This window comes from Scomber japonicus, chromosome 11 (assembly GCF_027409825.1).
Source record: "Scomber japonicus isolate fScoJap1 chromosome 11, fScoJap1.pri, whole genome shotgun sequence".
Classification (NCBI taxonomy): Eukaryota; Metazoa; Chordata; class Actinopteri; order Scombriformes; family Scombridae; genus Scomber; species Scomber japonicus.
In genome coordinates this window covers 25,650,192-25,675,365 of record NC_070588.1, presented here as the reverse complement: position 1 = coordinate 25,675,365, position 25,174 = coordinate 25,650,192, and the positions used below count along the sequence as shown (strand labels likewise).

Genomic DNA, 25,174 nt, shown 5'->3' with positions numbered 1-25,174 from the left:
TTCCCATTCTTATGTTTTTTATGAAAAATTGTGTTCAGTAGTTCCCTCCCACAGCATTCACGCAAGTATCGCCTCAATTTGAAATTTGCATAGAATCATTGAGTCATACTTGTGTGTAAATGTCTCTCTTTCTTTGTCTCTTTAGGTGTTGGGTTGGATTCGTAACGGTGAGTCCATGTTGAATGCCAGCATGGTGAATGCCAGCTCTCTGTCTGAGGCTGAGCAGCTGCAGAGGGAACATGAACAGTTCCAGATGGCTATAGAGGTACACACTTAGAAACACGCGCACACACACACACACACACACACACACACCCTAATTATTGCTGCTCAAACCAAGCTAACTGTACTTAAGTAATAATTATTTCAGTATGCATCGGTTTGAATAGTAGCGGATGGGTGAGTGCTCTGATACACCCACACACACTCTTTGTCATCAGTGTTTGAAGCAGACTTTCCTCAATAATTATTTCTTTCATTGATTTTGAAGAGTAGCAGATGCTAACATACACATGTGCAAGCACAGCACACACATTTTAAAGCAGTGCAGTGTTATCTCAGTGTATATTTTTGAACCTGTGTGTATGTGTTGCTTTGTGTGGAGCTTTAAATAGCTGACTCCAGAAGTGTGGGAGCACTTACAGGGGTGAAAGTCCCTTGGTCAGCACTGTACTACGCACACAGACATACACACAAACACATGGTTTTGGCTCAGACCCAACATGTGTGTCCTGGCCTCGTTTCAGCCCCTCTGGAGTTTCGATTGGTGCGTGTGTCTGCATCCTCCATCAGACTTTTCTAACATACATGCACACACATAAAAATGAATGTATCATCTGCTTCAGTAGTAAAACATCATTTATATTGATGAAGGAACAACAAAATAGAACTGAAGTACAGATAAACAGCAGCGTTTGTTTACTGGAATTGTTTTTAATCCATAAAATTGCTGAAAAATCTCGATTACAGTATCTTAATAAATCAATTCTTAGATTGGAATTAAAACACCTCTATGTTTGAATTTGTTAGTAAATAACGAGACAAGAAGTCATCAACGGAGTGTAGATTGTTGAGTGTAAAAAAACATATACGCTGACTGAAGTGTAACTTCAAATACGATTTAGCTTTAGCTGCTGTTTTTTTGTGAGCAGATTGAATGTGACAGGCTCAGACAGTTGCATTAAAGAAAATTCACCTCCAAAGTATACTTCTTTATAAACCTTAACACACTGGAAGCATCTGATGCATGCATTTTGAAGCACACCTATTACTTTAAATGTCCGGATGCACGTCTAAAGCATTATGAGGCACATCTTTAAGCCCCTACTCTGACCTTGTTTCAATTCTGGAGCGTCAAATAACCCAGAGACTTAACCTGAGAGATAGCACGAGTGAGCTGAGAGTGCAAGTGAGCGAGAGAGACAGTGCAGCTGTGGAACAAGGAGAAGGGGGGGCACAAGAAAAATCTAACATTTTCTGGTTGTTTCATGGTGGTTATGTTCTAAAGCAGAACTAAATAACCATCAAACACTCAACAGATGATTTACTGTAGGAGCAGGTGCTCTTAGTTTCATTTTACTGTGCTGCATTTCTTCTTCTCATTCATTCATTACATCTAACTAATGTACTGCAGCAGTACATAAAAAGAACAACAGGACAAAATGTGTGTTGGCATCAAATGATGTGCAACAAATGAGGCACCTCAATTAGTGATTTCAATGTGTTTGTACCTTTAATGTCATCTTTAAGTGATACACCCAAAATCTGTTAGTGCTTCAGTTCTTAAAATCACTCCTCAAAACTAGTGAAATTAGGCACGGAGAACATTATTTTGTTGTACAAGAAATGCTGACTTTGTTCTTAAGGAGAAAAATGAAGAGCTTTAATGCAGAGTTTTGATCTGGAGCTTATTTATTTATTTATTTATTAACTGAACTAATGAGTCAGTGATGTAATTGACTGTAACTATCTCTCCTCTACTTCTTCCACTCTTCCTTCTGCAGTCTCTCTTCCATGCGAACTCTCTTCAGAAGACTCATCAGAGTGCTCTGCAGGTCCAGCAAAAAGCAGAGGTAAATATGTTGTGTGTGCTGTTTACAACAGTTACTTATTATTTACTGCAGTAGGCCTAAGTATGGATAATCCTGTTATATCTTGTCTTATACTTTACACTATATTATTTTCTTTATGAACATATTTTACCCTCTAACTCTGTCTTATCCTTTTGCTTTCCCTTTTGTTCCAGATGATGCTACAGGCGGGTCACTATGATCCGGAGGCCATTCGGAGCTGTGCAGAGAAAGTGGCAGTTCACTGGCAACAGCTGATGTTAAAGATGGAGGACCGCCTGAAGCTGGTCAATGCCTCCGTGGCCTTCTACAAGACTTCTGAACAAGTACATCTCTCTCACACACACACACACACACACACTCATTTTTTCAAGTTTTATTATATCTAAGCATGGAGCAGTAGTGTCATAATGTCACCAACTGTGTGTGTGTCCAGGTGTGCAGTGTGCTAGAGAGCCTGGAGCAAGAGTACCGTCGGGATGAGGACTGGTGCGGCAGTCACGATAAACTGGGAACATCGGCCGACACGGAACACCTTCTACCTCTGATCAGTAAACACCTGGAGCAGAAAGAAGCCTTCCTCAAGGTGAATCAACTCTCCTTATCTGACATCAGCAAAAAAACTAAACGAGAACAAAACAACACAAACTCCAACAAAGAACTTTTCACCTTAAATAGAAGACACCAGAGCAGAATTGAGTCAAAACAAGTTCTTCTATATAGATTCCATTTCCAAATATCTAAGTTAATGAATGTTTTGATAACATTTTAAGAGAGATAAGATAGCAGGAGACGAGTTGATGAAATGGGATATTAGAGGAGATGAGAGATAACAACCATTCCATCCATCATGACCAAAAACTCATTAAGTTAAATTACTTTTAAGCTGATAAAGTCTCCGTCTCTTCGTTTATACTTTGGAGTTTCATTAGCTTCGCATGAAATTTGACCATAAATTACCTTCGGTTGGTAAATCCATATCGAAAGATAACACAAAAGAAAACAAACCAAACCAAACACATTAGCTCCAACCTTTGACACCAAAATGTAGAGTAAAAAGAACAGTATTTTGTAAAGGGAGTTCTTAATAGTGTGTGTATGTGAAGTATGTTAGCGTAAGTGTAACCAGCATGTCCCTCTCCTCCAGGCTTGCACTCTGGCCCGAAGGAACGCTGAGGTCTTTCTCAAGTACATCCACAGGAACAATGTAAGCATGCCTGGAGCCGCCGGTCACACCAGAGGACCCGAACAACAAGTCAAAGGTCGGTATTGGTCATACTGTTATTACTGAAAATCAATCACATCAATCAATCTATCATTATGTTTCCATTTGTATTTCATATTTTAATACAAATTCTATTGTGACAGACTGAAATACATAGCTACAACTTTTTTTATCAATCATTAAATGTTGATATATTATGTGATATAAATTTTGTCCAGCTTTTTGAAAGACAGTTAAATCAGAGGGCTCTGATTGTAATAATACCCCGACCATGAGTACTATTATAAATGTAGACCAGTTTTAAGAATTTGGAAACAAAACTGCTTTATATGAAAGTCCAAATTGTATGCTATTGTTTTTCTTGGCATGTCTTAAATCAGACGTATAGTATAATGATAATAATAACTTACCCAAGGTATGCTCAATTTCAGTTGGAAAACCTCATCAGTGATCTGGGAGCACTTTTTGGGCTTAAGAGGAAGTGTATGTTTAATGTGATGTTGTGTGTTTTTGTGTGCAGCTATTCTGAATGAGCTGCTGCAGAGAGAAAACAGAGTCCTCCACTTCTGGACGTTAAAGAAACGAAGGCTGGACCAATGTCAGCAGTACCTGGTGTTCGAACGCAGTGCCAAACAGGTCAGACCCTGTGTGTGTGTGTGTGTGTGTGTGTGTGTGTGTGTATCTGTGTGTGCGTGCGTGTGTGCATGCATGAGTGAAACAAAAGGAAATATTGCTGGCTGGATTTTGACTCTGGGGAAATGTGCAGCACTACAGGAACATCTGGTTTATGTTATCAGGGAAAGAGTTTATAAGAGCAGATATAATACAGAGATTGATCCTCAATCCAATCTGTTGTGTGTGTTTTTGTCTGTGTCTGTGTGTGTGTGCGTGTGTGTGTGTGTGCAGGCATTGGATTGGATCCAGGAGACAGGTGAGGTTTACCTGGCCACACACACGTCACCTGGCGACAGCAGCGGGGAAACACAAGAGCTCCTCAATGACTACCATCACTTCAGACTCACTGCCAAGGTACACTGTGTGTGTGCGCGCGCGTATGTGTGTCTGTTTGAAGCTCAGCTGCTGACAGCTTTATAGAGCTTCAAAGGAGCTGCTGTGAGCATCAAGCCAGTAAACAGTAAAAGATCAGCATGTCCTTAAATTCATACTTGTTTAGATTTGCACTAATGATACTGAACATGCGACATCTATCTGCAAACTTAAATAAAGCAGAGAAGAATATCATCTTTCTATTCTTACACTTAGATAAAGAGTATGATGCATCCAGTGCACTTCATGTGCCAAATCAAGGGAACACAGAAGACCTGTTGAATAATGCTGCTGCTCCTTATTTTAGTGCTTCATACAGGCAGCTTATTTGTTCTTTGTGTTTATATTGTGCAGTCTTTCTGTGCCTGGCAGGTGGGTTGATAGGAAGAAATGAGATTCTGTAGGGGTGCACGGGGAGACCATGGGGAGACCAGGGGGTTTTGTTTTGTATTCTGTTTGTTCTTCATATTTTTTTTCACTTCTGCCTTCTTTATAAAATAAAAAGATTTAGGACAGATACAGTCAATTTCACCCTCTGAATGGTGTTTGCATAGATGGATATGGGACCTGATTTGTGTGTGTTTGTGTGTGTGTGTTCGTGCGTGTCCACTCAGCAAACCAAGGAGAAGGTGAAGCTGCTAATCCAGTTGGCGGACAACCTGGTGGAGAAAGGTCATGCCCACGTGTCAGAGCTGAAGCGATGGGTGAGCACTGTGGACCGCCGCTACCGTGACTTCTCCCTACGTATGGGCAAATACCAGGAGAGCCTGGAGAGGAGCCTCGGTGTCAGCTCGGAGGTGAACATCACTGCGGTTACAAACATAATATAAATTATTAATAAATATTCATCTGGGGTTTTTTTCTTGTCAGATTATTGACTCTTATTTATTTTCCTCTGTGTGCAGGACAATAAAGACTTAGAGCTGGACATCATCCCCGCCAGCCTGACGGACGACGCCGAGGTCAAACTGCGCGACCCTAACCACGAGGTCAACGAGGAAAAGAGGAAGTCAGCCAGGAAGAAAGAGTGAGTACAGTGATATGAGAAGAGACAGAACATGTTGTAGAAGTCTGTACATGTTGCTGCCTCTTAAAAATTCAAATAAATAACATCCAAATCAACTCTGACAACAGTCTTACTTGGAATTCATGTGATTTAGTGGATTGTCCCAAAATACATGAAGCATTTAATGACTTAGATGATCATTTAGTCACAATATAGCTGCAATAATTGACCCTATGAACAAAATGCCTTCCTAAAGCTGAGTTTTCTCAGTCTATCTCCATGGTGATGATCTGCGTCCTGTGATATCTCCAAAGTTTAGACTAAAAAGACATCAAAGACCCATAATTGAGGTGGTAGCAGTGTACCAGCTGTCCTCTAAAGCCTTCTGAAGGAGTTTTATCTTTTCAAATAAAAGTCTTGGAGGAACATCAGTAGGTTCACGCTGTAATGGAGGACACAAAGTAGTACCAGTTAAATAATTCATGCCATCTGATCCTTCTCCTGTCCTTCTGGGCTTTTCTCTTGTAGTCTTAACTTTTTTCTTGTCTCAGGTTCATCATGGCAGAGCTGCTGCAGACAGAGAAGACCTACGTCAGAGACCTGCAGGAGTGTTTAGAGGTGAAAGGCGCTCTTCCATTGGTGTGTTTCAAATGTCACCTGGTTTCCTGGTTTACCTTACATGTCTCTGTCTCTGTGCCTGTGTCAGACCTACCTATGGGAGATGAGCAGCGGCGTGGAGGAGATCCCCCCAGGCATCGCTAACAAGGAGCACATCATCTTCGGCAACATGCAGGAGATCTACGACTTCCACAGCAAGTGAGAGACTTGTAGATGGTTTTTCACTAAGCCCACAATCTGTGCTGTGGGTGGAGAAACTAACCGGTCTTCTTAGATGTAGAAATGAACAAACAAGCACATGACAGAAACGCAACCAATGATGTATACATACTTCATTTTTAAACTCTACATCATATAAGCAAATAATATAGAGTTAAAGAATAGAAACAACTTGGTCAGGACCATTTTGTTAATCTTGTTCAGCAAAAATGATGCAATTCCCAATTCAGTTTTTCTGCAGTAGAAAAGCTCTAAACTGTGCAAGAGATTTGCTGTAAGAACTGTCATCACTTGAAACCACCCTGAGGGAACTTTCTGGGTTTTTCTTAATGTTGTAGCTATAAGGAAGCTGAAAAGGCATCTTTGAGGTTTGCCTTTATGGATGCTTCATGAACCTCTGAATTTTCCCTGAGGCACTCCTTTGTTTCTGATCTCAATGTGGTACCTTCACAAACCTCTGAGTTTATTCCTCAAGGGAACGTTTTCTTTTCTTTCTTTCTTTTTTTTTTGTACACATCGACTCCATTTTGATCTTTAAGCAACTTCTAACCTACAAGATTTCATAAAACCTCTGTAGGGGTTTCAGATATGTTCATGATATTTTGCTTTCTTGCAGCCAGACTTTGAAGAAACCCACAGGAGAGAGTACAATACAATACAACCTTTTTTATAGTGGAGAAACATGTAGGGATTTATGAGGTGTTCTGCTTCAAAAAACAAAAAGAAAACAGCTGATCCATATAAAAAAAAAATTAAGTGCAGATCATGATCTTCTGCTCTCTTCATCTGTGTGTGTGTGTGTTTCCAGTATTTTCCTGAAGGAGCTGGTGAACTATGAGCAGCTTCCAGAGGATGTGGGCCACTGCTTTGTCACCTGGGTGAGAGTCAGCCCTTGATTTTTATTAGGATCAAAATAAAACTGACCTCCAATTTCTTTGATCTCTGTATGAACAGGAGACGGGGGCTGCATAGAGCATAATAACTGTAAATATACAGTCTTTTATTAGACTTTAAACAATTATTCTCTCCTCTCACATCTCTTTCCAGGCTGATAAATTCCATATATATGTGGATTACTGTAAGAACAAACCAGACTCCAGTCAGCTGATACTGGAACATGCCGGCAGCTTCTTTGACGTGAGTAAACCTTTTATTGCTCTGCAGCAGGGTTATAAAGAGAGCGTACAGCTGCGTGTTTCCAATTTCCCTCCTGCAGACTGAGCTGGAGATAGTTGTGTCGTTTGCCAGTTTTGTCAGCAGATGGTGCTGTTTGATCATGGGAAAGTTTGGTTCCCTAGCAGCAGCAGCAGCAACAGCATCCTGAATTGAACATTTAATATTTTAGTCAATTTTATTTCTTTCTGTTTATTTTTGTATTTGCAATGTTGTCTTTGTGTTCATGAACAGGACATCCAGCAGAGACGTGGGCTGGCCAACTCCATCTCCTCTTACCTCATCAAACCAGTCCAGAGGATCACTAAGTACCAGCTACTGCTTAAGGTACACACACATATCAGATCATGGTCACTTTTGGTCACTTTACATTCCTTTCCAGGACTACTACTCTCCTTGATCCCTGACCCAAAAATCTTTTTTTCCCCAAATTGTGGGCACAATTTTTATTCCCAAATGGACAAGCTGTCCCCAATTAACTGGTCCTAAGTCTGGAATATGTCTCCAGAAGTAGCCTATGACAGATCTCACAGACACACATACACACATTTGACTTTAAATCTTTTTTACAAAATGTGGTAAAAAATCTAATTTAGGTAATTTTCCACCTATCCAAACTGAGAACAGCAGGTTTATTTGGATACATAAGTCTAATTTCAAGATACAGTGTGGATTTCATGGTAAATTTGCTAAAGTTTCATAACAAAAAAACAGAGTGAAGCAAGCTAAAGATGTCAGATGGTGGTGAGTGAGTGAGTGGACGGCTTATGTGAGTCAGGAAGAGACCAGGACTGATGGAGTATGTAGTTAAATGTAAAGCTAAAATATCATACAAAACATGTATGTTTTAATGCAATAGCTTTTCTGCATTTGCAGTCTGTTATGTCCCCTCATCACTATTAATGTCTTCCTCCCCTGCCTTTCTTCTCCTGCAGGAGTTACTGTCTTGTTGTGAGGAGGGTAAAGGGGAGATTAAAGATGGTTTGGAGGTGATGCTCGGTGTTCCTAAGAGAGCTAATGATGCCATGCATCTCGCCATGTTGGAGGGTAAGAAACTAATATATGCTAAAAGATTATTTAGAAAAGGGGCATGGTGTTATCATTACTAAATTTTACAATATGTCACGTTTGTGTTATACAGTACTCCTGCAGATTCACACTTTGTGCAGCCTGGTTAATATAATTATTAAATAATTTTGTCCTCCTCATCCTCAGGCTTTGAGGAGAACCTGGAGGTGCAGGGTGAGCTGATCCTGCAAGATAGTTTCCAGGTTTGGGATCCCCGCTCTCTGATCAGGAAGGGGCGGGACCGACACCTCTTCCTGTTTGAGTTCTCTCTGGTCTTCAGCAAGGAGATCAAAGACTCAGCGGGCAGAACCAAGTACCAGTACAAGAACAAACTACTGGTAAGCGTGCTTGAGTGTAACTGTATCAATCCAGTCCAGTGTTTAGCTGTTGCATGTCTAATAATACAATCTCCTCTCTTCACTGCTCTGCAGACGTCAGAATTGGGGGTGACCGAGCACATTGAAGGCGACCCATGTAAATTTGCTCTGTGGGCAGGAAGAACCCCATCCTCTGATAATAAAACGGTGCTAAAAGTAAGTGAAAAATAAAATATGAATGAAAAAAAAGTGTGATTATGCTGTTACAATAATAATAATAATAATAATGATGTTATACTGCTGTGTCTCCTCCAGGCATCCAGTATGGAAGCTAAACAAGAGTGGATTAAGAACATCAGGGAGGTGATCCAGGAGAGAATGACTCACCTGAAGGGGGCGCTCAAGGAGCCTGTTCATCTGCCTAAAACACCAGCAATGACCAAACCCAGAAATAACACTAAGAGGTAAGCAAGAATACACACATTTACACTCACACTGTGAAAGCAATGCTCACATGATTTACTTTGATGCACATGTGATGGGACTGGATCAACATTGCTTCTATAAGGTGTGTGTGTGTGTTCAAACTGTCATCACTGAATGTAGTCAGCATGAACAGAAACACTATTGCCATAAGTAGAAATGTTTACACTGAGGGCTGAGCTAGCACCACAGTCTGAGAGGTATTTTTCAGCATTATTATGATAGAGGTTACAAACACAGAGGATAAAAGATATGTGAAAAGTCCCCCAAGCACAGGCAAAACACATCCTTATTGATGGCAGAAACATTGCCCCGGGTCAGATTGTACATTATGTAAGGAGATTTCAGTCCAGTACAGTTCAGTTCAGCTGTGTGACATTACAAAGCTCAGAAAAAGAACCAATGTGGTGATTTTGATTCCAAAACACTCACTAAGGCTACAGTTTAAGTATTAAATTGCTCAATAAATTATAATTTGGCTTCATCAGGAGCTTTGCTTTCTTTATTAATGCATCAGGAGTCACTTAACAAACTTCAAATGTTCTGTAAAAGAGATGGAATGAAATAGAAAATATATCTTAATAACCACAAAACCACATTAAACCAATCCCCTCACTGTTTACCGTTATAGTTTTTACAATATTTCTGTAAATAGATCAGATACATTTGAACTGTCTTTGTTTGCTGTGAATAAGTTTCCTGTGGAATTTATTCAAGTTTTTCTCTTCCCAAACACTGACTCTCACTGATTGAGTAAATCAGTAAATGATTCAGTAAATTCAGTGGACTGCAGACCCACTAACACTGTTATTTGAGCCATGATTCCTCAAAAGTTTATGCAATAAATAGACGTGACTTTTTCACCCCTCTACTGTTGCCACAACTAAAAACTTCATCATTGTAAACAACGACACTGCGGGTAGAAACCTTATCACAGAGCAGATTAAAACCTTTTTAATACTTTAAACAATGTTGCCACTATTTGCTCTTGATATAATCGCAAACGGTAAGACATCAGTTCAACACATTCTCATTCATTCTGACTGTGTGTGTGTGTTCAGGGAGGGAGGTGAAGACGGAGACAGTCAGGGAGACGGCAGCAGCCAACCAGATACCATCTCCATCGCCTCCAGGACTTCCCAGAACACTGTGGACAGCGACAAAGTAGGAAACACACACACATACATACGCCCACTACACACACGCTGAGCTTTTCACAGGTTGAAGGATGGATGAGTTGAAGGCAGCTGATTGAGCCTCGGGTCTGTGTCCTGTGACGACCTGACGACCCACAGCTGTCTCAGCACTACAGGGTCTCCCGCACATCTACAATGGACAGAAGCAGGGGCTGTGCATGTGCACAGAGTCTATGTGTGCTTTCTTGAAAATACACAGAAACTGAACTCTGTATGAATGCAGCTTTATAGTTATGTTTTGTGTGAGTGTGTTACTTCCTTAAGTGTACATGTAGGTTCAGCTTAAGGTTACGGGTGTGTTGAGTGTGTAGTTGATGTGTGTGTGTGTATGAGAAGTGTTAGGTAATGTCACCATACAAACAGAGAAACAGAAGATGAAAAACCTGTTCAGGTTTTGTGCAGGAGTCTGTGCAGAAGTCTCCTACCAACCAGCCTCTCACATCCAAGTAAGCCAAACTCTGTTCTGTGTCCAAATCAGAAGAGGAAACACGTTAAAACAATTGAATCTAGAGGTATGTCCACTCAGGCATACCCTTATGTTCACTGCCCACTCCCCAGTTTAGTCATAAAAGTAGCAAGGTTTACCTACCTTCTTCTGTCATGGCACAGTCTGTGTTTAACATGTACTTGGCACAGCTTTAGTACTCACCACTTTCTGATACATGTTTTTAATAGAAGGCAATAATCTATTAAAATGTAATTGAATTGGGAATAGATGAATTACAGAGTGACTCTAAATGCTTTGTTTAAAGGTCTTCAGTCATGTTAAAGGCAGGTTCATCTGCAAATATGCAACAAAGCCTTAATTTGACATATTTTGAATGGAGTTTGGTGTAGGCGAGCAGTTTGTTTGTTCATTGTGATTCGACAGTTTTAGTAGTTGTTTTGATTCAAGCTGATTGTTACCCAATGTTGCTGCGTCCCTTCCGACTACTAGGCACACACTCACGCACCCACACATCCACCCACACACACGCAACCCCACACAGATGTCAGTCATGTCCTCGCACTGTAGTATTACACAGTGTGGCCTTTTCACTGTGCAACCCCACGCCTACACATTACACTGGGTCTAAATGTCAGCACCACACACACACACACACACACACACACACACACACACACACACACACACACTCTTCCTCACTCAGAATGGCCCTAGCAGTGTGGCTTGTGTGTACTTGTGTGTGTTGTAGCATCTGAACTTGTTGTCCCTCTTGTTTTTATTTTTTATTCTTCCATTGTCTCAACCACTCATTCACTCTTTCATCTCTTTCTGCTTGTTACGCCACTTTAGAGTAAATGTTCGTCTTTTCATAAAATACATTAATTTATACAACGCACGCACATGTCTGCCAAACCATAACTGTCCATATGTGTAAATGATTTTTATATAGTGGCATTCTGTCTCTCTGTGTGTGTCTCCTCTTCCAGTCCAATGAAAACATCGCAATGAATTTTTCCAGCCTTATTTTTTTTTGAAAGTGTGGGTGTGTTGTTGCTCCCATCCAGTTTATTGTTTTTAAGGATTTAGAAAACTTTCGCTAGCTATTTTTGGATCCTCCTCTGCTGTTTTCCTGAAAACATCAAAGAAAAAAAAAAGAAAGAAAAAAAAAAGCACAGCACGGCTCCTACATTTTGTTTTTGGTATGTTTCATATTTCATATGCTGACACAGCAGAACAGGGCTTTAACTGCAAGCCGCTCTGCGTCTGCGTGCCTTGGATGCATTTGTTTTTTTAATTTGACTTTTTAAATTTATTTCTGTTTTTAATTAACAGAGAGTTTCAAGCTTTTTGGTGGTGACAAAATAGGAATCAAGGCAGTCTCTGAATTATAAAAATCAAGCATAAATATGGCTCCATCTTTTCCCCTTTTTTTGTGTAAGATGCTTCTTTACCTTGTATAAATCCACATAGCTTAAGTTGAAATAGTTGCTAGCTGGCTGCCTTGATAGTCTACTGTATTCTTTTTTTTCCCAGGACAGTGATGGAAGCATGATACTACCGGTTTTCTGTGTGTGGAGGGCGGTGGCGCTCCGATCTCAGCCAGCGCCGCCCCCTACAGGCATTTATTATTATTATTATTAACTTCTATCAATTCTTTATGTATATTGGAGTAAAGACAAGTCAGGATGTGGTGTTTCTGCAGCCTGTATCACACCCTCACTCCAGTCCTGAGAGAAAAACACTAATCAGCACATCTGAAACAGTGTTTTTTTAGAGGTTTTTTTAATCTACCTGTCACTGGAGTTTAGTTTCAAACAAAACAATACAGCCAAAAGACTTTTTCTTTTCTTTTTTTGGCTGTGATTACGCTGTAGCAGAAAGGTTGAGTTGTGTCTTCTTAAATTTGAATGTCACAACTACTACTACAGGATCTCCTTCAATATTGTGCTTTTTGTGTAAACTTCTTACCTTTCTCTTTCCTGATTCACCCATATTTCTTACGTGCTTCTTCTTGTTCTCTTCCCTTATTTATACACCTCTTGCTGTGTGTTCTTTAATTTCACCTTCACTAATCATACATGCACACGTAACTAGTCTAGTCTTTTGCAATCCATCCCCCTTTCTTTCTCACTTTCTCAATTTTCACACATTTCTGTCACTATATCCTTCTCTCTCTCTCTTTCTCTCTCTCTCGCTCTTTCTCCATATGCTATAATAACAGCTCAGCTCTGGCAAGTCAGATGTTCCACTGGCTGTCTGAGTCTAAAGGATGTCTGTGCGTGTGGGTGGGTGGGTGAGTGTGTGTGTGTGTGTGTGTGTGTGTGTGTGTAGACAGGGTGGGAAGCTACCGTTTATGGTGGTTTTTGCAGAAGTTTTATATGACAAATGCCTTGTTTTTTGTTTTTTCATTCCCCGTATTTCTCTCCATGTCTCTGCACAGTATTTCTCTTCTGCTCTTTGCTTTACTTCTCTTCTTCCAGCTGCTCCCTCTCACTCTTTCTTTCTATGTACATCCTCCCTCTCTCACTCTTCACTGCAACAGAAAACATAATTGTGCTCATGTAGAGAACTTGTAACTTGATGCAAACAATGACAGGACTATAGTTAATTTCTACACTGGTAACTCAACATGTAAAAGTCAGGACCTCCATTGTTTTATTTAAATGCAATGTTCTGGTTTAGAGAGCGTAAACAGTCAAACAGGACTGTCCTCACCAGAAATATAACAGCATTGGTTTTTGTTCAACCTTTGTTCCTGTCTTGAAGTCATGTGAGCAATGAGCTCTCTGTAATTAGCAAAGGTCAAAGTCACCCTGTTATATTCCCACAGAAGATCAGGGCCAATGGTTTTAATGCACAAAGTGTGCGACCATGACATTGCAAACCGCAGTTTGCTGACAATCACTGTTGTTTCATTTAATCCATAAAATTGCTCTTTCCCTGACCTCAGCCAAGTAGTTTTAGTTGCCTTCATTGAATCTGACCTTAACCTGAGAGGGCAGAGTAGAAAACATTTCTGCATCTGACGCATTTTATCACGTACGTATGAGAGCTTGTTGTCCGACTCTCCAAATATTTAAGGACTGCTTTATATCACTGTGTATGCGTATAATGTTTTCACAGTACTTAGGGTCAGTTGCTGCCAGTATACAGAACATAATGTGATTTCACTTGCCCTGTGTGTCTGTAACATGTTGTTAAATAAGTCAGTTGTGTGACGTTGTGTGGGGTATGTATTTTCTGTGACGTTTCTCACAGTAATGGGTCAGCTGTGGTTCAGCTTGTGGTCCCGTGTTATTTAAAGCGTCGTTCCAGCGGTTGATAGCTTGGCGGCCCTCATGGCTCCACCGCAGCCCCGTAGGTCAGAGGACAAACACTGTTTTTAACATCCGCCTCCAGTTGGGAGTAAAAATTGTGTTTGTGTGTGTGCCAGGCTCAATAAAACTTACTAGCACATCCTGCCCATTTAGGACTGAATATGTATAACTGGTGCGGAGAGAGATGGGCTCACTAGAGGCTGAACCCATTTTCATCTTTGTGCCATAATGAACTGAAACCATCTATGAAAGCCAGGGTTGAGTTAATAGTACATTTTAAAAGTTAATAGACCCGTTGATCCAAATCATAAAAAAAGAAAACATATTTTCTAACTTCTTTGTTGTGGTATTTAACTATGCAGAGGATTTTGGTTCTACTTTATTCTTCCTGACTGCCAGAGACAGTGTGTAATAGCTGGATATACATATCACACATGAACAGGAGGCTGGGACATTATACCAGCAAAGTCTCCTGTGTGACCTGGGTGATACAAGCAACCTGATTACAGGGCCTGGCACCCAGCAGTCATTTTGTTCATTTTCTCACCTGACTATAGCCAGTGCTTATTGCAGCCAAAACTTGGCAGCTTCGAGTCACTATCAGAAGCTGCAGAGCGAAGCAGCAACTGGAGTTAGCTGAAGAGAAAGGATCCTAACTGGGCTGCAAAATGACAAGCAAGAGGGGTAAAAGGCGGAGGGGAGCATACCTGGGACATCAGGTGTTGCTGTTGAGCCCTCTGGAGGTGTCATGGGCCTATGAGTGAAACACCAATGAAGAGTTTTGTAGACACACAAATCTTGACAAATTTTGACAGCAATACTTCATTTCACAAACCCTAACCCCCCCCCCCCCCACACACACACACACACAAACACACACAAACACACCCTGAATAGTTTGAGGATTATTTATAGTACCTGGTACATTGTTTCTGGAAATGCACAGTAATGTTGAGCGTTTAGTCTTGCTAGCGGTGTGGTTTCAGAGGTGGCGGTGTTGGTCAGTTAGTCCACCACTTTGGTCCAGACTGAAATATCTCAACAATGTTTTAAGTTAGACTACCATAAAATTTTAGTTCAGATATTTATGGTCACCAATGGATACAGCCTAATACGTTTGTGGATATTCACCATGAGCTTGAAGACCTCAGTTCTTCCTGCTATAGAGTCTTCTTTTTATTTAATTTTTTTAAATCCACTAATACACGTTTTTTAATATCTTACACATGGTTTAGGTCAAGGAGAACTTAATTTCCATCATAGTGTACATGTGATAGACTTGGCATTACTGTCACATGGGAGTGTCTAAAAGTAGTTGTGCAGTTGGATACAGGAGCTATCAATGGGGAATCTCCCTCGCTGCTCTCATGAGCAGTATATATGTTTATGTATAGGCTACATATGACTGTTCTGTTTTGTTTGTTGCTCAATCATGTGTAACTTAGTCCAATCTATTAATATAACTAATCAGGAAGTAACAGTCTATTGAACAGTTAATAACATGTATTGTAGTGCTTTTAAAGGATCCTCAGAGCATTTTGGTGTTATTTTGATATCAAGACTTACTCCCTAGTTGGTCTTCTAGCATACATTTTCAACACTGTTACACTGGCCAGCAATTGTTTAGACGTGCGTGTTCTCATGAATCAAAAGCATTCAGTGTCAGGTTCAGACTGAAGCCGTACAGTAGCCATCTGTTGGTCATATGACTTTTGTGTCACACTCACAATCTCTCTCTCTCTCTCTCTATCTCTTTCACACATAAACACATATGCACACATGCACACACAGACACAGTGTAGTTTTTTAGTGCACCCAGTGGTTTTGAGACAGTAGGAGAAATGTGAACACACTGACCCACACACACGCACTCAAGCACACACCAAGCATAGTGCCCTTCCCATCAAACACAAAGCTATGGCTGTTCAGAGAGAGAGAGAGAGAGAGAAAGAGAGAGAGAGAGAGAGAGAGAGAGAGAGAGAGAGGGAAAGGAAGAGAGAGTGTGAGGGCGTGTTTGTGTGTGTGGCAGAGACACAAACGAGGGAGTTGTCAGAGACAGAGAGAGCAGCACAGAGAGAGGGTGACAGAAGAGGAAAGAGGTCGACATGCCTAAGTGGATGAGCTTTAAACTGTTCAAAGAGAGCAGCAGAGTGAGTACAAACTGCTGGACTGCACACTGTACACTCACTGTACTAACAGGTAGAATCATACTAGTTAATAATGAATCAAAATTGCTTAATGTTAAGTATTATTTGCTGCTTCATTATTAGACTGTAAGTAGCACTGTCATATATATATATATAACTCGAGTAAGATTATTATTAATGAAGCGGAAGTAACATTGGTGCAATAACAAATGTGTAAAATTAAAGCTAATCCAAAATGCTTTAAACTACTAAACTTTGAATTTTTAGACAAAAATGAAACATTATATATTATTATACCTGTCTAGTTTGAGCTGCTTAGACACTAATACTACTTACATCAATACTATACTACATATATATATTAATGAAGTGATTCGGCCATAGTAGATGTTGACATTAAATATCTAAACACACTGACACACATCACTCCTTTATAAATAATATTTTTGACTTCACTCTGCAGACGTATTTATGCTAGATTTATTCAACCTGATATCACTGAAACATGTGAAATGACCATGACCTTTTAACACTGTATTTCGTGGAGGTGGACGTTTGGGTTAAAATGCTCACTTAAAACATGTTTGGCATGAAAGTTACTACTTCCTTAAAATTGGGCCACCTTTGTCATAATGGTGACAATTCACACCATGACAATCACAGTTACAGTTTACAAAAATGTGGAAATGTGACACTTGAGGTTGAAAGCGGGAAGCAAACAGCTGTCTCCTGCAGATAAGTCCACTTTTTGACAATTAACTATCTAGCTTTCCTCCCAACCTGCCTCCTCCAAATATGGTATACTGTATGTTTCACTTCTTCAGGTCATATCCAAAAGTCCTAATTGATTTTCTATTGGCATTGTTTCTTTGGTAACAACATGTCATTTTAACACATTACACGCCACTACCATTGTAATGCGATGTTAAAAGGTCACAGTCATTTCATGTATTTCTGTGCAATCAGGTTGAAATTATAAAATGAAAACAACTGCTGAAGCATAACGACGAAATCAACAAAGTTTAATTTTCACTTGAACTTCCTGTTACGTTGATCTATGATTGTTAAATTCAGCCTTCCTTGTATCTCTGTCTCAGTTTGTGTCGTCATCTTTAAGGTTTAATCGACACTGTTGAGATTTGGTCACTGATTCAAATGCTTATCCAGATCATATGTGTTATTGACTCTGAGTGTGTTGTAAAGCTGGACTGCAGGAGGGTGTGTGTGTGTGTGTGTGTGTGTGTGTGTGTGTGTGTAATGGTTGAGATTAATGGTTAAACAGGGTGTGTGTGCCAGGCAGACAGAGAGACAGGAAACAGACCATTAGCAGCCACACAGAGACAGGCTGAATGAAACGTAAGTGTCCAGACGACTGAATTGAAGTCAGATTCATGTTACAGACACACAGGATTAACAGTGTCAACACACTGTGTTATTTACCTTTCTGACTGCATGTAAAGAAATTACTATTTTTATGTTTTTACTTAGACTGCCACTGCACTTTGTGCTTTGATTTTGTTTTGGACTCATTCAGCTCACTGAGCACATCACACTGCAGCACTGTTTTCATATGTAGTTTCTGCATTAACAGTCAAAGATGAATCTTATAAAGTCTAATTTAGTTGCTACCTTAATAGAAAGGACACAGTGTAGAAACTTGGAAGAACACTAATTGGCCTGATATTTCACTCAGTATGTTGTTGAAGCACTGTTGATCTGAAGTAAATGTCTTTTGTGTTTTGTTTGACCTCAAATTGAGATCAGGTTAACCACCGTTTGCAATAGGGACTTGGTGTTATGCTGAGTTCAGCATTTCTGCAAAAGTGCATGCTTTATATTGGCACGATAAAAGAAAAAAAAAGTCCAACATTTAAAACAAAAATCTGTGTAGAATTGAGGAGTGTTTGTGTCTTTGGTTTTGCTCTTAAAATGAGTTTTTAAATAGAAATGTATATAGTGTGCCTCTAGAAGGCAGATCAGCTTAAACAGCCATCACATACACTATACTGTTTAAAGTATACACTGAGCAATGTTATCATCCAGAGAATTTGAGATCCATATTCACTCTCCTTTAGCTCTGTTTAATCATCTGAGCTGTGCAACATTTGACTTTCTCCATCAGATAGATGCTAACTTTGTCCATCTGTTTGATGTTGGGCAGGTAGCGTACAGTGGGCTTATTTGCTAAAAACCACTGCCTGCTGCTCTACATGTGGTTGATGAGTGCTGAGATTGACTTGTTAATGTGAATTAACAAAACCAGCTTAAATAGGCCAAAAAGATCCGTAGAGATGGCTGTGAAATGTCACTACTACTAGCGACCGCACAATAAAAAAAAGAAAGATGATTAAAAAAAGTCAATCCATTCAATGTAAATATCAAAACCATTGATAAAGGCAGGACATAGAGAGGTGCATCACTTGAAATCTATCTTTTGAGAATCAACCACTCACTGCTCAACTCATCATTGGAGTCCATTGCAGCTGCCATGAAGTAGAGCAGTGCTCCTCATATGTTGAGGCCTACACCACATGTCCTGTGTGATCAGGATCTAATTTTGTATTTTGTAGTAAATAATCACTGTTTTTGATTGACAGAGATCTGATTGGCTTATAGAACCTTTGATGCAGTCATCAGACTGGTTTCTAAACTGTCCTGTGTCTTGGCCTCTGTGAGACAGCAACACACTGTCACACTGGTTTCTGTGCACTACATTTAATCTCAGACACCACAGCTCAGACACTGTGGCTTCAACATAATATGTAGCAGCTGAACTTTTTTTTTACACTGACTTTAATTTTGACTCTTACTACTGTATTTTAAGCCAGTGTCATGCTGGACTGGATCAACCAGTTGCTCTTTAGCTCCCACGCAGACAAACACTAAACACCTCTTTATAGTGCTGCTGTCTAACAGTCTAACATTCAGTGTGGCATCAAAAGCATAAAAAGTAACTAGCATCTTTATGTGCACACTTGCATTTATGCATTACAGTGTTGCTGCATATACACTGCAGGGATCTTTGCTGTCTGTGAGCATCAGGAAGGTTACGCAAAAACTGCAATGACTCTGCTAGGACTACCTTGTATTTCCATGATGTGTGACGCTAGTAGAGTTTGTTGTTGCTGAAGACTGCATGGAGGATGGAGTAGCAGCTCAAGTTCTACAATAACACATTGACTGCCACAGTGGAACCATGTCAAAACCCCACTGGCTTTCTTTAATGCTTGGCAGTATTCAAGACTCGTGCCATGAGGAGTTAATACTAGAATCAATCCCAACCTGTGCACAGTTCTACACACACAGGGAGGAGTTTCCCCCAAAATAGAGGTGTATTTGCAGTAACCCACTATTCAGAGTTGGGACTTGAATGCTTTTTCCATGAGTTCCACTCCAGGAAGGAGCTGTGTGAAGCCCAGCATCTACTCTTTCACTGATGTAACCACATTTTTTTCTCCCTGAAATTCATATCTGCAGGCAATACACTTGCAAACAAAAACACCTTTTATATAATAAGTATTTCTTGCACTTTGTCTGCTGAACAGTAGTGCTATAGTAGTGTAGTGCTTCTCACCCTGAACATACTCTGAATTGTGTCAATCTGTAACTTTTTTGCATTGGATAAATACGCATATCAGGAAACACAAATCCACCGTTTTTCTCACCATTACTGTGCAGTTTTGCCTTTCATGCCATTAAAAGTATTATTAATGTTTTCATTGGATATGTCACACCGACATCAAAACAATATATATATATAGAGAGAGAGATTGTGATCTTTATTAAAAATGTCTGCAGTCTAAAAGGTGTTTCTACAGTGTTGAATTCAGGGCCCTGCGGTTTAAAAAATGTGACACTTAGTCCTTCACTGGAACAGAATATCACTAAGTCCACTTTGCAAATGAGTTGCATATGAGAGTAATTCATAGGAGAGAGGGTTGGTGGTCCCTGACAGTCAGAAATATTTCCACATAAGCCTGTCACTGCCACTGCTTGGTTTATGTGTTCACATTTTTCCTCCTCATTCCTTTGAAGCTATTAGTTAGCTGTTAACTAAAACATTTGAAAATGTCTTTGATTTTTCAAATTGCTAATAACCTTAAATAGTCTGTTTTACAGGGTACTTTATTTTAGTCTTGATTGTTTTTTCCTTGTACTCTTTTTTCCTAATTGAACTCCATTGTGCTGTGTCTCTTGCCTTTGAGTCTGATCGTTTTGCAATACCATTAATTATCAAAGCTTATTCTAACACCACGTTAGAACTTTAGGATTAAAAGCAACTCTGCACCATCAGCCCAGTAACCACTACAGTACTACTAATCCAGCTAATTCCTGCACACTTTAAAAATCAACCCAGACTTGATAATTGCTTAATAAGTTCAAACACATGCACACTCTGTTTTCTTTGTTGAAGCTGCTTATATTTTAAGTTTTAATACTTTTAAACAGAGAGTGACGTGCAAAGTCTTTCACATGTTTGAGAGAAGCTCTGATAACAGAGCTTTGCCATGCAGCTATCATATAGCACTGAAAATAAACACTATACTGTTTAGAAGATAAATAAAGAAGATAAGCAACATGTAAACATGGATTTTGTATAAACCCCCCCCCCCCCCCAAAAAAAAAACAACAAACATTTAGTTTTTGTTATTTGCATTGAACAGGCAACATAGTCTATGAACTAAACATATGAGTGTGTGTAGACACTAAAATGCTGATTCATGTAGGGAAAGCTGAAAGAGAAGGTAATGAAAGTAAATATATACAAGTGTAATGATAGTTAGCAGAAGCTAATCTTGTAGGTTTGATCATTTACTGACCTGGTGCATTGGTGCTTTCCTTGTGATAATTCAAAGCAGCCATCTGCATATGTGTTGACTTGTTGACCCTAACCCAGTGCAATGAGAAATTCAGATGAGTTATGCCAACATGTATCAGTGTGGGTGTTTGTGGTCATTTGGAACAGTTAAATACTGCTGTCTTGTATATCTACATGTTAAGAATCAGGTTAGGTTATGTAAAGCTTTAAGCATTTGTGCAGCAATGTCTTAATATATGCTGTCAAACTAAGGTTAGAAAGAGTAAGGGAGGAAATTTGAAGCTCAGTATTTATCAGCTTATCACTGTTTCACTTAATACGAGCTGCTGATAAATGCTGCTGGACACACAGAGCACAGTCAAGTAGATCCACCCACAACTAAGAAAAGAAAATCATTGAGCGGCTTTTATACAGTGAATGACATGCAAGTTTTCTGGTGTCAACAGGTTGGATTCGTTCCCGTGTTGAATGAGGCTGATGCGGGTTCGTTCTGCTTAACACAGTCTTCCTCTGCTCTAACATATGACCATCACAAGCTGGCGTGCCTCTGTGTCTTCAGTGTGCAGCAATGGGTCATATGACAGATAACAGCCGAGCACAAGACACACCCACAAATACACACACACACACACACACACACACACACACACACACACACGAACAAGACTATCAGATTAGAGAAGTAGTGAAGAAATGACAACAGTCCAATTCTAAATTCTGACATATTGCTTCTACTGACTGAAAATGTTGAATTCTTACATTTTCTTTTCATTTAAACTCTATCTATTGTATTTATTCTAGGAGACCACTGCTGTAGAGGATCATTAGCAAGTCTATTACACACTTTGGCGTGATACTGGGCTGCATCAAATGTATCAAAATCTTAGTACAATCAACATGATAAATAGTAACACCTATATAATATAACCTTTATTTAATCAGGTAATCTCATTGAGATTAAGATTTCTTTTGCAAGAGCGACCTGATCATAGTAGACATGCAGAGACTCGTTCGGCTGTTTGCACCAGTAGTCCACCTACATATTTCAGTTATTTTGCCAGTTTAGACCTTTACTTGTACAAACAGGTTTGTACCAACTCTGCTTGATTGACATCTGTCTCACAGGTGTAAGGACACTGGGTGTATTTAAAACCCGAGCAGCACAGTGCCAGTTTAAGCCAGCTGGGCTTGGAAACAGCACATACAGTAACATGGAAAACAATGCAGACTACACAACAACACACACTTCAGATGGATTATCATAGCTGAATCTAACACTTAACGGCTGTTAAGAAAAGGTGAGAAATGACAGTTAACCATTATCCCTACCACCTACTGCTGTTTTTGATTATCAGCTGATAGAGATTCAGCATCATACCTGCTCCCTCATACTGTATGTCACTTGCACTCTGTGTTAAGCAGGTTTCTCTGTAACAAGCAGCAAACGGAGCGCATAAAATTCTTAATAGCACATAAAGCTTTCTGGTGACATCACATAATGCCCAATATGGCTCCTCCTTCAATCTGAGCTGAGGTCTAATCAGCCAGAATAAGTGAAAACACCTGTGTGTGTGTGTGTGTGTGTGTGTGTGTGTGAGGCCTTTTTAAAGACTGTGTGTGCGTGACCATCTGTTAGGTATAAAGTCACCTGTACCTGTATAGAAACGGGGGTCCTTGTTGCTAGGAGATCTTTAGCCTGGCAAAGAGCGCCTGCTTACGCACATGAACTAACACACACACACACACACACACACACACAAAACACTTAGAAGCACCCTCCCTGACATTTTCCAAGACCAGGGGAGTGGAGTGGAGCAGACGAGGACAAAGCAGTACAGAGCCAGTTTTGTGCTTTTAAACATAGATTTATTTAATTTTCAATGTTTGAAGTCATTTATTCATATTTATTTAATGAGAGTCATGAAGGTTTTTCTGATGCATGATTTTAGTATTCACATTTGCTGATACCTATTATTTCTACACATATGCAGGTGAACAACATATGCAGCTTTCCAGATAAGTCTGTCTGAAGATAAACACAGTTTTCAGATAAAACACCAGCTCAGTGTAGCGAGAGTGTGTAGAGATAGAGAGAGGAACACCAGAAACATCAGCTCCACAGTATCAACAGTAATGACATAAGATTGGACAGATCCAGGTGATGTGCTGGCATAACAAAGCCCACAGTGAAGCACAATCGGCTGCCCAGTCATCAGCTGACAGTTTGTTTCCACCGTACATAGGCGTCAGGGTCAGCACAGTACAGGAAGCTTCATCAGTTTGTTTTGGTTTTTATTTTTCTTTCTTTCTTTTTCTTAAAGCTCAGATTTTCTTCTTTCTTCACTATCTGACTCTGAATATGTGTCTTTCTATTTAGTGATTTGCATTTGTACTACATATATGTGTTTGTGTGTGTGTGTTTACTGTTTTACTGCTACGTAGTCATGTGATTAACTTAATGGGAGTGAAGGTCAAGCTGAAGTAAGACGTCAATTATATTACTATTGAGTGTCTTACTGTGTGTGTGTGTGTGATGGAGGGAGGCAATGTCTATTTACTCAGTAATAAATATGATTATTAAGCAATAATGACTTTATGACTGAAATTATGGATTATGTATTTGGTTTCGCTATACTAATCACTCAACTCATAATCTCCAGTTGCAATACACCTGAGAGCCTGTCGCTCAGTATCTGTAAAATCATTCCAACATTCAACAGTTTATGTATGTATTTATATATTGATGTTTGTGGTGCCTCTGCATAATATGGTTGATAGACAAAAATATACTTGGTTTACGCTCTTACTCATAGTGGCTTCAGTGTGTTGACACAATGAGTTACCAGACATAAAGCATTAGAAATGTATCTAGCTTTTTATAAACACTGTCTCGACAGTCCTGACATCATCATACAGTATTTACACTTGTGTAAATTGGCATCAATTTCTGTCGTTCCCATAGTCTGTGAAAATTCTGTGAAAGCAGAGTTCAGTCTTTTCCAGGTCAGGAAATGATTCAGATTTCTGATGAATTTTCACATTACACGGCCTCATTTGTGCCAGTAAAAACACAAGGCCAGGCTTTAGTCCATGGTTGATTTCTGTACTAATCAGGACTTTGCACTCATTCTCTTGTAGCTTGTCTGGCTTCTCTCATGTTCAGCACAGCTCTTTCCCTGTTAGATTTCAGTGTTTGAACACATTCACATAATGCCTGCTCGTCCTGTTCCTCAACCCTACACAGGATTTAACTCTGCGAACACAAACAAGTCGCTGCTTGGGTTTCGTATTTTTAAATCTAAGAAAACATTTAATTTATTAGGTTCACCGAGTTGCCCTTAGGCTCCAGAAACCTGTTTGGCGCTCAATGTGAAATTCACAGTGAAATAAACAGCAAGCACATCATTCTGTGTGGAACTGTTTAGTGTTTCTTCTGTAAACACTGATGTTCATCCTGACTCAGGGATGTATTAAGTTTTTTCTTCTTAAGTAAAATGACTTAAGGTTGTTTTAAGCAAAAATGTGCTAAAGAACCACAACATGACAGCATTTTAAAGCACTGCTAACATTCCTATTGTTAGCACGAGTAGTATATTGAGTCCTATGTGTCTTTTTGTCCACAGCTCTCTGGTGGTTGTGAGTTGACGGTCGTCCTTCAGGACTTCACAGCAGGATGCAGCACAGAGATGTCTGTCAGCACTGGTAAGAAGAATTTCCCTGTCCTGTTCTCACACATTGGTCCAAGTCTAGCTGTTGTTTGTGGTCAGTCATAGCTTGGGATGTAGCTGCTACTCCCAAAGCTCTTGGGTAGCTTTGTTTAAACCTAAACCCAGTAAACTGAAAGCAGCTACAATCATTACTTTTATAGGGATCAAATGATAAGTTTCCATCCTACAACTGCACTGTTTTGGTCGAGTCTCACTGCCCACATGGTGTGATTTTTAATCTTAACAGGCAGCTGTTTTCAGTGAAAAAGTTTTAAAAGAAAACAACTGTCCACACCTGCCAGGCACCAAACAGTA

The 25,174-nt window shown here is 39.8% G+C and overlaps 1 protein-coding gene across 1 annotated transcript in view; it reads left to right on the top strand.

Annotated features, from left to right (window-relative positions):
* Positions 1–25,174, top strand: part of kalrna (kalirin RhoGEF kinase a) — a 136,272-nt gene that overhangs the window by 67,256 nt on the left and 43,842 nt on the right. Inside the window, exons 20-39 of the mRNA XM_053328288.1 lie at positions 146–265; positions 2,004–2,072; positions 2,246–2,395; positions 2,506–2,655; positions 3,217–3,331; positions 3,815–3,930; positions 4,201–4,323; positions 4,956–5,138; positions 5,247–5,368; positions 5,899–5,965; positions 6,054–6,163; positions 6,993–7,062; positions 7,232–7,321; positions 7,592–7,684; positions 8,293–8,404; positions 8,573–8,763; positions 8,857–8,958; positions 9,058–9,206; positions 10,287–10,389; positions 24,776–24,854. Coding sequence (XP_053184263.1) covers positions 146–265; positions 2,004–2,072; positions 2,246–2,395; positions 2,506–2,655; positions 3,217–3,331; positions 3,815–3,930; positions 4,201–4,323; positions 4,956–5,138; positions 5,247–5,368; positions 5,899–5,965; positions 6,054–6,163; positions 6,993–7,062; positions 7,232–7,321; positions 7,592–7,684; positions 8,293–8,404; positions 8,573–8,763; positions 8,857–8,958; positions 9,058–9,206; positions 10,287–10,389; positions 24,776–24,854 — 2,314 coding nt within the window. The remainder of the gene's footprint in view (positions 1–145; positions 266–2,003; positions 2,073–2,245; positions 2,396–2,505; positions 2,656–3,216; positions 3,332–3,814; positions 3,931–4,200; positions 4,324–4,955; positions 5,139–5,246; positions 5,369–5,898; positions 5,966–6,053; positions 6,164–6,992; positions 7,063–7,231; positions 7,322–7,591; positions 7,685–8,292; positions 8,405–8,572; positions 8,764–8,856; positions 8,959–9,057; positions 9,207–10,286; positions 10,390–24,775; positions 24,855–25,174) is intronic.